General features: G+C 46.0%; 1 protein-coding gene across 1 annotated transcript; it reads right to left on the minus strand.

Moving 5' to 3' along the window:
• Positions 1-492: 492 nt before the first annotated feature.
• LOC108802575 (toll-like receptor 13) lies at positions 493-6,341 on the minus strand. Its single transcript, XM_018574431.1, has 4 exons — positions 6,217-6,341; positions 5,385-5,631; positions 2,899-5,222; positions 493-559 (listed from the first exon to the last, which is right to left on the minus strand). Exons 1-4 carry the CDS (start codon positions 6,339-6,341, stop codon positions 493-495), a joined length of 2,763 nt encoding a protein of 920 aa, XP_018429933.1.
• Between the last annotated feature and the right edge of the window lie 6,760 nt (positions 6,342-13,101).

Raw genomic sequence — 13,101 nt, forward strand, 5'->3', positions numbered from 1 at the left:
CTGGTGACAATCCCTCTCAGTCTGCTGGCCTGAGATTGTTTTCTAGTGAGCTGGGAAATCTCTGCGCAGGGTGAGGCTGAGAGTGGTATCGCCGCGTTCACAGTGATGGCTCGGTCAGTGCGGAAGTGCACATAGTCACGTGTGATTGACGTACAGTGTGTTCGCATTGCAAAGGTTAAGTGCTTGTTAGGCCAGGTTCAAACCATTTCCCAGACCAGGTCTGGAGTGCAGGACATTGAGTTTTGCCGCATTTTTGCCGGCGATTCAGTTCATTTTTTTTTTCTTTTTTCAGCTTCAAATTGGCTTCCAGTTGCAGTCCACTGCGTTTGCATGCATTTGTATGCGTTTTTTTATGCGTTCCAGTGTATTCCAGACCAGAGAAAATGTGACAAGCAGTATTTTTTTGTCTTGTCTGGAATGAACCAGGAGCAAACTGTTCTGGTCTGGACATGGTGTGGACAAGCCCTTAGTGTCTAGGTCCAAAAGATATAATCACCCGAAGCTCTGAGCCGGCTTCTTCTTAGACCGGTCCTTCTTGAGTCTCTCCACCTCTACGGTCCTGTAAGTCATGACATTTGTGCACAGTGTATTGATGTGAGGGCGCTGAGGAAGATTGCAATGTGCCGCGGAGGAGGGGGAGGAGGAGGATACAGGTTGCAGGGAGCGCTGTGGCTGACTTGAAGCTTCGGGTGATTATATCTTTGTTATTTTGGTCCCTAGACACAAACAAGCACTTAACCCTTGCAGTGTTGCTACCCCCAATAAAAAGATTTCCGGAAGATATTTGAGCAGTTTTAGGGAGAAGTTTTGTATATATATATATATTTATTTACTAAAAAAATGTTAGAAAAAAAATGCATTTTCTGTTTTCCCAACGCAATATTTATATAATTACACAACAACAACAACACAAAATAGCTACATTGTAGCACATAAAGGGGGGAGGGGGAAACAGTTTTTGTATACATTGTTTACGTAACATTGAGATAAGATTAGGCCCTGATGACTAAGGCCTTGTTCACACCAAATGCAGAGCACATCCGGTCAGGTTTCTGCACACGCACGCTAGTCTTTTAGATGCGTTTTTGACGCATTTTTGACGCATTTTTGGCTAAAAAACTAGTGTGGTTTTTTTTTAGTTTACATTTTTTTTTTTTGTTTAATATGGGCTTTCAGTGCGTTCCAGGCATTTGCATGCGTTTGCAGATCCAGAGCAGATCCAGAGCAGGTAAGTCACCCAGAATATATCACACCTGTAAATTTTTGTGCGATGTGCCATTTTCGTGCCGCGCGTATGACATGCATCTGGGAAGAAGGTACATTGAAATGTAAATGTACGGGGAAGGGGGGAGGGGTTTGTGTTTTGAGTGTTTCCACGCAGATGAATACACGCGGAAAAACACTAACGTGCAAGCCATCCACAACTCTGCTCGGCCTCCAGGACTTCACTAGAACCTCTCCAATCCTATGGAACTCTCCACCCCAACCTGTCCGTCTGTCTCCCACTCTGACTGCCTTTAGGCGATCCCTTAAAGGTGCCCATACACTTTACAACCCTCGCAAGACTTTTATCTTGCAAGGGTTGTAAAGTACTTAAATCGTATAAGGATGTTCAAAACACTTTAACAATAGAATAAACTATAAAAGGTAAAAGGCAAATAATACTTTTGATGTCTTTTCTCTCCATTCCATGTTGGCTCAGGACAGGATACACCAAGTAGACGGAAGGAATTAGAATACAAACATTGAGCTCTATGTACAATGTGCGACCACAATGGTCAGTGAGGAGGAAGTGGTGATTCAGACCACAAGCAGCCGAGCCGACAATAATGTGCTGTTCTATTTGTCTGTCATGGCAGCAGTCGAATTATGATGATCAGCCGCTCACAGGATCTGTAAATAATAAGTCAGAGGCAACTGGATTTGCTGTATTTTTCCTGAAGACGTTTCACTGGTCATCCGACCAGCTTTCTCCATTCACAATGACTTGTACAAAACATTCTCTGGGAATAAATATGGTGAATGTCACTCCAATCCACATAATCTGTTAGTCATAACCAGGTGTTGATCACATTTGCATAATTGGCGTCTAGGAGGTGTTATTAACATGCCCAGAGAGAGGAGTTAGACAATAGATGCCCCCCCTCCCCCTCCCCCCACCTCTATTCAAGCTTGGCTTCTCCATTTAGGATCAGCTATGTTGTCTGAGATTGTTTACGTCTCCGGCCTTCTCCAAACTCTTCACCCTTCTGTGAATAACCCTGTAAGTGATGCAGCCCTTCTTTTTTTTTTTTACAGTTCTCTCTTAGTCCCCCTGCAAGTCCTGCACATAACTGTTGATCCCGCCAGTGAAGTCCACCTATTGCAGCTTCCTCTGGTGGGGTGACAACAATGCTGCACTGATCCTGAACGCAGAGCAGCATTGCCACCCCCTCTGCCTACAGTGGGAGGAGAAGACATGGCAGGGGTCATGGCTGTCAGCTTTGTCAGTGCTGATTCTCAAGCCTGTAGCTTGTCAGTCAGCACCCGGCCAGAAGGAGGCTGACAACATGAAAGCAGAAGTATTGTGAAAATATGTGTATTGCAGGTCAGGAAAGCATAGCAACGTGTATTCCATTTATATATCACTCAAATGAATCTGAAAGAGTTATGACAGACAACTGTAAATCATTCTGCTTTATATGATGATGGAAATGTTCTTATAGCTAGTAGTGACCCACGTGCCAAAGTTGACCTCATGGGATAAACAATGTATACATGAGAACACAGCCTGAAGGGAATTGCCACATATTTTTTAGCTGCAGTTATAATTCCAGGATTTGAGGATATCTACAGTTGGAATTGTATTCCAGCCCAATATTCTTCTACAACCCCCAGCTAAAAACTCATCATTTCTACTTGAGCTTCCTACCGGACTTAGCGATCACTTTACGTAGTCTCGCCCAGAAGAGTTGCTGTCCGTTCTCATCATGTGGCCACTCCAGGTAGGTCTTCTTATCCAACAGCTTAGTCAGCCGATGGTAATACTGCAGCTCCTCTCTGGAGATCTTATCAAGGAATATCAGAATGAGAGAATCCTTACTCTCCGTTAGTAGCCTGTAAGTCGCCATCCTCATCTCCAGGGAACACCAGTTACTCTGCAAGTAACTGCGGGAAATAACACAGACGGTCCATCTGCTGTTATAGATACTGTCCATGATGTTCTCCACAATGTATCTGCCGATCTCAAAATCCCGGTTATGGATACACACCTTGAAGAAAGGAGGACCATTCTGCTCCAGGTTGGGAAGAAGCTGCTCGGTGACCCAGAGTTCGTTGTTTGTGTTGTAGGACACAAAGACGTCATAGTCATAGCTTTCCTTGTGCTGCAGCCTGTGGTTCATCCAGCATTTAACGGTGTAGACTAGGTAGAGAACGTACCACCAGATACTTTCATGGAAGAGGGATACGCACATGAACAACAGCGTACAGCAAAAGCTCAGTACGAACATTATAAGATCCAAATCGCTCTGACAATTGTTGTTTAAGAAAGATATCAAATCGATGCTGATGTGGTTGACCAGACATTCCTGGTGGTGAAAGCCAATGATGGACACACGGGTGTTAGATTCCAGCCATAAGAGTAACCCTTTGAACTTACAACTACAGGGAAAGGTGGTCTGCAAGAAGTAAATGTACTTCAAGCTCGGCATGGAATCAAATACAACCGACTCCACCTCCTGCATGTTCTGATTTTCGATGACGAGGAACTCCAGACCTTGTAAATCACTAAAAATATCCTTGGAATCCAAACGGTCTATTCCAGAGTTCTTCAAATGTAAGACTTTGAGATGCGATAATCTTTGGAAGATGGTGTTGACATTTATCTGATTGTATTTAACCGTTTTGTCAGTATCGTGCAAATAAAGAAACCTTAATGACGGCACGTCTTTCAGCGAGTGAATGACCTCACTAACATTGTAGACATCCTGCGGGTCTCCGGAGTAATAGAGCTTTTCAAGCTTCGTAAAAGTGACGAGCGGGCTCAATGGTGCATCGGCATTATAAAACTGTTTGGTGTTTTTCAGATGCAACTCTTTAGCTGCAGCAAATGCAGCACAGCGGAGGATGACGTCGGGCGAGTCTATTTCTAGGCTCTCAAGAAATGGAAATGCATCTAAAACGTCACTTTCCAGGTGCAAATTACTGGTCTTCACCGAGATATTTCTCAATGACCTTCGTATATATTTCCACCAATACAAATCATTCAGGATATCATAGGTCACGCTTATATTTTGAAGAAAAATGTTTCTAAATGCCTGTGAATGAAGTTCAGCTACTACGTTTCCATATAAATTCAATTGTCTCACCAAAAACAAATTGGAAAATGTGAACTCGCCAATCTTGAACAGGTTGTTATATTGAAGATTCAAAAGCCTCAGTTGATCCAAACCGTCGAAGGCCAAGTCCTCGATGTGATTGATTTTGTTGTTCTCCAGTGATAAGCTCTTGAGTTCCTTCAGGCAGGTGAATTGCCCCTTTTGTAGCCGAAGTAAATAATTAAAAGATGCATTCAGGTAAACCAGCTTCGGCGTCGGCACGGATTCATTTGCGCAGATCTTTAAGCTTTCTATGCGGTTTTCTGATAGATCCAGTTCTAACAAATTAGATAATTTTTCCATTTGTTTTACCCCAAACTTTTCCAAGTCATTCCCTGATAAATATAACTTCTTCAAGTGTTTGCAGGAGCCTCTGAAAGTGTTAATTTTATATATGGAAGAATAAATGAGGAGAAGTTCCTCTGTTTTAAAATGCGATGCGCACGCACAGATATCAAATATGTCAAGTCCAGTCCATTCTATTGAAATCGTTTTGATGGTCTCGACACCTGATTCAAATAGGTTTTCAATTTCAGCGCCAGTCCTGCCCAAGGTAAGAACCTCCAGGTGTGGAAAGTTGCAGAGAGACATTCGTTCAGTGACGGCTATTGCGTTGCTGCTCAGGTCAAGGTGGCTGATGTTGAAATCTACAAACTGTCCGCGACTTGAAGCGTTTTGTGAAGTGAGACAACCGGCAGTTGTAAGTTCCTGAATTCCATTGCCAATTACAGATAGTTTTTTTAGGTTTCGGAACGTTCCCAGTGATGCTGTTACTTCAGATAGATAATCGATATTGTTATTTTCCAGCAGAAGATGGTCCAGAAGGTGAAGGTGAGTGAAGAGTGAAAAGTTGAAGGCTGAGAACTATATAGAAGATATTTTAAGTTCCTGCAGGGAATTTAATCCATAAAAAGTATCCTTATGGAATGTGATGTTATCATCCAAAGATTCTGCCCTGATCCAGAGAGTGGTTAGTTGAGGAAGACCACGGAAGGTACCAGGTTGGAGGTCAGCACTCCTTGTTACTATATAGAGAGCATTCAGGCTTGTGAATCGAGAGAAAGCTCCAGGTTCCAATGTGACTCCGCGGTAGCTAGTTAGGCAAAGCCAATCTGTATCCAGCGGAGCTTCTTTCAGCGCCACGTGAAGATTTCCCACCTGGTCACAATGGACTGCAACGGAAAAATGGAATCGCTCAAACGCCTCACATCGGTGGAACTTCAGATCCATATACTGTGCAAAATATTTCTTCTCCAGAACCTGACAGTTCTGTCTTAGCACAGAATGACAAAGCAATCCAGCCGAAATCAAGTAGAGAAGCCGAGCGAAAATGAAGCTGTGCTTGTTCATGATGACTGATAGAAGTCTGGACAGCGTGTAGAATCCCCTATGAAAAGGTTTCACCTGACAAAGGAACTTGAATAGTGTTCAGGATATTCATCTGAGCACACTTCCCCGTCATAACAAAACAAGAAAACCAAAATGTTAGGGAGAAAAAAACACTAAAAGGGAAATAAATACAGATCGTGTGTAAAGGTGGTTTTGAGTCTCTTCCTAAACTTAAAGGCTAAGTTCACCTTTTAGATCACGTTTCATGTCACACCCATGTTCAGGGTCTAATATGGAATCAGGATCTGCACTTTTTTTTTTTCAAAATGCCTTGCACCAAAAAGCAAGGTATGCAATTTCACACCCATTAAGGTGCATGGTGCAGCAAGGTGTGTTGGGGTGCTATTAACAATGAATGGTGGGGGCGTGGCCGGGATGTGAGACTGAGCAGACGTGTCTCACTGCAGCTCCCGACATCCGTGCTACATCCTGACCCTTAGCTAGCTGACAAACCGGCCGAAATACTCACCCAGTACTGTCGGGTGATCCGGTGACTCCTGCCTTCTCCTTGATGCGGACCAGGAGACGATCGACCCGGTCCCGAGCGAGCGGTGGCACTCCAGGCCGGCCTGCTGACACGTGCGCCGGCGCCATCTTGGCTGACAATGAATGGTATCGCAGAGCATCTTACAATGTGGCACGCCTTTGCTCATGTTGCCACAGCCTGCGTTGAGAACTTGTCACAGTTTTGCAGCTGAGCTGTTGCTTGTAGTTCTACAAGTATGAGCAGACCTTTCGGTCCTGGTTCTGCAGGCATGCAGGGCTGTTCTGTTGCTTGTGGTCCTCCAGACGTGTGCTCTGTTCCTAACTTGCTCTTGCACTAGTCTGGCAGCTTTAAGTGTCAGCCGACCTCTCCTGCTGATTCCTTTGCAGCTTCTCAGCCAATCAGCGTGATCAACTTGTGCCCAATCCTGTGGTTCCTCCTTCTGCCTCTCTATTTAAACTCTGTGCAGCTCACGGCTTGCGCCCCAAACAACACTTTCCTAAGCTAGATGACGAGCCCCTGTTTGTTATTGAAGCTGAATTTCTTGAAGTTTATCCATGTACCGACCTTTGGCTTGTCCCTGGAAATCCTTGTCTTTAGTCTGCCGCCAAACCTTCGGCTTGTCCCTGGAAAACCTGGCCCTGATCTTTGATTTGCCTCCCATTATTCATGTCTGCAGCCTGTCCAGAACTCTGGCCTTATTAATCTTTGTCAGCTGTTAGCTGAGTTGGGTAAACTTGGGGTCAGCATGCAGCATAACATCTCCACCATCAGGAGCTCTAGGGAAAACCAGATGGCCCTTAGACTCCACACTCTGGGGGATCCCACTCTACCTACACAACATTGCGGCTGTCACGGATCTGGGCTCACGGGTAAGAACTGGAGTCCGGTATGTGGACCCTTTCTACTACACTGGTAGGGACACTTAGAGAAAAGGGTCCAAGCAGTGTAGGCTGATGAATCCCAGAGCTGGAGTACAAGCAGGGAACAGAGCAGGGGAACGGAATGAGGTAGTGGAAGTCAGCTTAAGCTGGAAGTTCAAGTACAAGGCAGGGTGCTGCAATGCTAGGTAGGTGGCATGGTATGCTGGGTAGGTGGCATGGGGTCCCCCAGGATGTGGAATCTAAGGGGCAGCCGGTGTTCGCCAGAGCTCCTGATGGTGGAGATGGGCTTGGCTGCATGCTGACCCCAGGTTACAATCCCTAGGTCCACCCAACTCACCTAACAGGTACAGGGTACAAATCAAAGGTTAGGGACAGGCTGAAGACTAAGGCCTGGTTCACACCTGGGCGTTTTTTAGCGTGTTCGAACGCTCTGCAAAACGCTCAAACTCCGAAATCCCATTATTTCCTATGGGTATGGTTCACACCTGGGCGTATTACAGGCCGTATGAACGCGCTACAAAACACCCTACGTCCAAAGAAGTACAGGAGCTTCTTTGGGGCGTTTTTGTTGCGCTTTTCCATTGGGATACAGCCCTTGGAAACACGCGTCACGCGGTAAAAACGCGTGTCACAAAACGTCCGACAAACGCGCATATTCGATAGGTGTGAACCCAGCCTTAGACTTTCAGGGACAAAGCAAAGCACAGGGCAGACTGTAGACAGAGATTTTAAAGGACAAAGTAAGCACAGGGCAGACTGTAGACAGGGATTGCCAAGGACAAGCCAAAGGTTCGGTACACGGGCAAACTTCCAGCAATTCAGGTTCAATCGCAAATGGGGGACTCGGCAACTAGCACGGCAAAGTGTTGCTCGGGCAGCATGCCGTTCGCTGCCCTGGGTTTAAATAGAGACAGGAAGAGGGAGGATCCACAGGATTGGCCACAAGCAGACTGCACTGATTGGCCGAGAAGCTGCATAAGAAACAGCAGGAGAGGTCGACCGACGCCTAAAGCTGCCAGACTGGTGCAAGAGTGGGTTAGGTTCAGAGCACAATTAAATGAGCTAGCTAGGACTAGTTCACCTGAAAGCCTATTCCACATTTACACACCTGTGAAGAAACCTTTCCATATGCAAAGGTTAAACCTCTTTTCCTCCAGACGCAAATAGTGCTCCCTTGTCCTTCGCAGTGACCTTAATGTGAATAAGATGAGGTCTTACTAATGCTTTGTACAAGGGCAGGATTATGTCTCTCTCTCTCTGGAGTCTATACCCCTTATAATACAATCAAGGATGGAGACAGATGAGGTCTTACTAATGCTTTGTATAGGGGCAGGATGATGTCTCTCTCTCTCTCTGGAGTCTATACACCTTATAATACAATCAAAGTAGGAGAAAGATGAGGTCTTACTAATGCTTTGTACAGGGGCAGGATGATGTCTCTAGCTCTGGAGTCTATACACCTTATATTACAATACAGGCTGGACAGATGAGGTCTTACTAATGCTTTGTACAGGGGCAGGATTATGTCTCTATCTCTGGAGTCTATATCCCTTTTAATAAAAGGAAGTATTTTGCTGCTTTAAAATCTGCTGCTTGACATTGCATGCTATTATTGAGTCTATGATCTACCAGAACACCCCGATCTTTCTCCATCATGGACTCCCCCAAACATACTCCCCCTAGAGTGTATGATGCATGCATGCAGTTGCCACTTTACAGTGCAGAGAAAGACATACCTCAGACCAGGATTTTATTCATGCCATTTATAAGTAAAATCCACCCTCGTACAGACATCCAAAACTTAAGACCTGAGACTGTTGCTGGGTGCCGCCATCTTGGATGCAATGTCAGCAGCCCCAGCAGATGCTCAATAGTATTACCCTTTGCTCCTATCCTGGAAGCTAAAGGTTATGTAGGGAGGTGAGGGGAAGTGTGGAGGTGCTGGGCCAGCATAGATACCGTGTTTCCCCGAAAATAAGACAGCGTCTTATATTTTTTTTTCTACGAAAAAAGACACTAGGTCTTATTTTCGGGGGATGTCTTACCTGGTTTGGCTGCAGCTGTCCGCTCTACATTCTTAGCAGTAGAGAGCAGGCCCGTTCTTGACTTCTCCTATCCCACAATGTCATTTTCAGTACCCAGGCATTTCCACATAGACAGGGATACTATGTCTGTGCAAATGCCGACTTTGCCCAGTATTTGCATGGGTACTTCAAGGAGACTTCAAATGGCGCCGGAAGGACAAATCCTAAAGCTAAAAGTATTTCCAATTTAAGTTTACCAGTTTAATTATGTCCCCAGGTTCACCAGCCACAGCCTCTGAAGAAGCCCCACCACGGTGAAATGCAAACATCATGTGTGGCGCTATGATGGACAGAGGCCCCTGCTTGAGTTACTTCTATCCTCTCTCTTCCAGTCACATGCTATCTCATTTTTTGGGGCAGATGGGGAGATTGTTTGTTTATCATGTCACATAGCCGCCCATTACAGGCTGCCAGTATGGACTGTTAGACACCAGTAGAACCAACGGGGTCATCATCGGGTGAGATCGCTCCAATTTTCATTCTGCTGCATATTTAGTTCTATGCCACTTTCCAACATTCTTTTCATCTCATGGATTTCCCATCACGTGGGGGATACAACTGCTGGCTCTTGATCCATGTTGATATATACAAGTACTTTTTTTGCGCATGCTGAGCTGCCGTATGGTTTTCTGGTGCACGTTGCTGCATACTTTATTAGCACTGCCCATATACAGTACATCCTTTGCAGTGAGTATCTTCAGCAGTGACGTGCGGTACCTTCGTTTTTTCTCGATGAGGCATTCCCCAGCCTCGCCCCCAGAACGCCCGCCCCCAACACGCCGAAAGCCCCGCCCATATCCCACCGAAGCCCCATTCCATTCCGCCAAGGCCACGCCCCCAACCCAGTCCCCAAGCTAGTGTGAAGGAGGGAGGAGACAAGGAGGAGCCTCCCTGTCCCTCACTTACTCGTCCGTGCTGAGGCATCGAGATCAATGGCCTCAGTGTTTTTCTTTTTTCTGATTGGACAGCTTGGACCAATGGCGCTTTGCCATTGGTCCAAACCATCCACAGAGCACACACCTCTAACACAGAGCAAAGGCTGTGACAGCTCTTGCCTCACTAGTTAGGTTACACAGGCAGTGGGGAAGCCCGCTGCTGTGCAACCTAACTTAGCTGTCAAAAGCCGGATGCAGCGCTGACTGTAATTAGCAGGCAGCGCTCCGTCCATGACAGGTTACACAGCGGGGGAGGGGGGGAGGCTTTCCCTGCTGTGTAACCTGTAACAATCCGATCTGAATGGAGAAAAATGGATATGCCTCCCCTGACCGCACGTCCCTGATCTACAGTATATGCCATTGGTGGATTATCTTCAGCTACATGCTTTGTAAGACTTCTAGTTGGATTTCTACTATGGGCACTATAGTATATAATGTGAATAGACCAATATGGTGCCAGCTTTTATCCATGATTGCATTTACACAGTGACATGCACAGCAATAACCTCTCTATGTGTGATAGCGAATCAAACCAACACCACTCCAGCACCCATGGATGCTTGATGTTAATTTACACCGTAGTGCGTATGGCAACTATTGATTTGTGCTGGATGCTAAATTGACAATTGACCATTGTTAATTGTTCGACAAATATCCTATATGATGATAAGAAATACAACCAAATATTAGTGCATTCTGGTGTCCAGCCTTATAGGGCCTCATTCAGCCACTTTTCATGAACCACAATTGTGTGCACAGATGTTCCTTGTTGGAAGCAATGATGTCTTAGCTGGCAACTATCTGGAGATTATTCGGTGATCTATGACTGGCCCTCTTTGGATCTCTAATCTATCTGCCACTTTCATTGCACTGGATTTATGGGCTCTGTTATACACTGAGTGGCCAGATTATTATGACCACCCCATCAGTACTTCGTTGGGCCGCCTCATGACTCCACGAGATGATGAAAGGTGATGCGAGGAATCTGACACGGCACTGTTACCCTTCTGTTGTCTTGTACCAGTCTTGCCCCTCCCCTGTTCTGCCCTAACATTGACTAGTCGCTGACGGCCACAATTCTCACGTTCAGACCCAGATTTTCGGCTGACAGTCCGGTCTTTAAACACTTTAACAACAGCTGCACTTGAACATGTAACGAATTCTGCTGTTTTGCTGATACTCGCTCCATGGCTCCGAGCGCCAACAATCATCCCGCGTTCAAAGGCTGTTAAATCGCGTTGTTTCCCCGTAGCTTCAGAAAAAATGACTTCTACTGTCGTGGTAACCAACCCGCTTCCCTATTTATAATGGTCTGGCCCTCTAGCAACTTCAGCGCCAAATTATAGCTCATTTTCCTACAAACGTCAGGTGGTCATAATAATCCGGCCACTCGGTGTATATAATAATCCAGCCACTCGGTGTATATAATAATCCGGCCACTCGGTGTATGTATCAGTAGGTTGGAGTAAGGGTGCCCCACCTAAGACCTCCTATTATTAATGTCCAGTATTGTAAATTATTGTCTTATGAATGAAGCTGGATGTAATACCTGAATAAATGATGGAACTCAGCTGCGGAATCCCGCGATCGTACGATAATAGCAAGGTGTGTGGAAGGCGTGCGACCGTTTCTACTGTACAGTCGCACGACTTTTGTCTTACGAACATGTTTGAAAACTAGCCGTGAATCGTATGATTGTCGGCGGGTTTGTGGCCTGCTCGTAAGATAATTGCCGCAGGGCCGGTGTGCGCAAGCGCACACTGCCCGTTCAGCATGGCGGTCATCGGAAGCCCGCCCCTCAGCAGGGCGGGCTTGCGATTATCGCAAGTACGATCTGCCTGTCCAAGATGGGCAGATCGTACGTTTTTTTAATGACCTTACAACCATCGCAAGACAAAAGCCTTGCGATGGTTGTAAGGTGTATGGGCACCTTTAGTTGCACTCAGGCTGCTATGGCGAATCCTCCAGACTGTGGCTGATTGCTGGCTGTGGAAGCTGAAGCGCAGTGTCTGGCTTGCAGTCTTGGGCACCAGGAGTCACAGCAGGCTGAAGTAAGCAGAAGTATTTGGAGGGTTGAGGTAGGAGGCTAATGAGCCTTTTCAGTGGCAGGAAGGAGAGCGGGGCTGCTCAGAACTTGTCCAGCCACCACATCCATTGCAGGAACACTGGACAAGTGAATTTTCGTGGCTTAAGCCAAGGAGGGGGGCGGAGCGGCATGATGTCAGCGGGCAGTGGGCGGAGTCACCCTCCGGGTCTGAGGCGCCAGAGAGGTACGTATCCTGGATCTATTACACTGGATTGTTTTGGTGAGACTACTCCCATACATCAAAGACACCTAAGCAAAAGGGGAGGTCCCAAGAGAAATCCAGTAGCTAGCAGTAAGGGCGCCCCACCAATGGTGATAGAGTCTGGAATACTTCTTTATGTATGAAAAATCAAGGATAAAAAAATGTTTTGGGGGCTCCCATGCTCCCCCTTCATCAGGTCTTGTAAGTTACGTCACTTCTGGAAAACCTATTTTTACATATAGTATCAAATGTTTGTACCAGCAGGTAATGCAGCTTAGAGCTTCATGCTGCACGAGTCCCCAAACCGTGTTGGCTTTCTCATCCTGTTGATTTTTTATAAATAAAGACGTATTATGGACTCTTTCGCCATTGGTGGGACACCCTGATGACTATCTACTGGATTTCCCGTGGGACCTTCCCTTTGCTTGGGAATTCTTTGTTGTGCGGGAGCAGCACCACCAAATAATTTTATAATACTGAACATTAAGGCTGGGTTCACACCAGCCCAAGTGCGCCCCGGCTCGATTCGGTGCAGCATTACAGTGTCTGTGCAACTTTATTGACCTGACTACCATGTAGATATCTGTGCTGTTTATGTGATGTGATGTTGGGGAGCTCACAGAGCACTCGCAAAGGGTTTCTCCATTAACCAAAAGTCTTTATTATTCTTTCAAATGGC

The sequence above is a fragment of the Nanorana parkeri genome, unplaced genomic scaffold, assembly GCF_000935625.1.
Source record: "Nanorana parkeri isolate BGI_ZX_2015 unplaced genomic scaffold, ASM93562v1 scaffold2964, whole genome shotgun sequence".
Taxonomy (NCBI): domain Eukaryota; kingdom Metazoa; phylum Chordata; class Amphibia; order Anura; family Dicroglossidae; genus Nanorana; species Nanorana parkeri.

Bases quoted from the DNA above. Each gene is read 5' to 3' on its own strand.
- LOC108802575 (XM_018574431.1), bottom strand. From the start codon at position 6,341: ATGGCGCCGGCGCACGTGTCAGCAGGCCGGCCTGGAGTGCCACCGCTC. The intron at 5,632-6,216 runs GTGAGTATTTCG...TTCTGTGCTAAG, and splicing joins GGATCACCCGACAGTACTGG to ACAGAACTGTCAGGTTCTGG. The intron at 5,223-5,384 runs GTAACAAGGAGT...TCTTCTATATAG, and splicing joins GCCTGAATGCTCTCTATATA to TTCTCAGCCTTCAACTTTTC.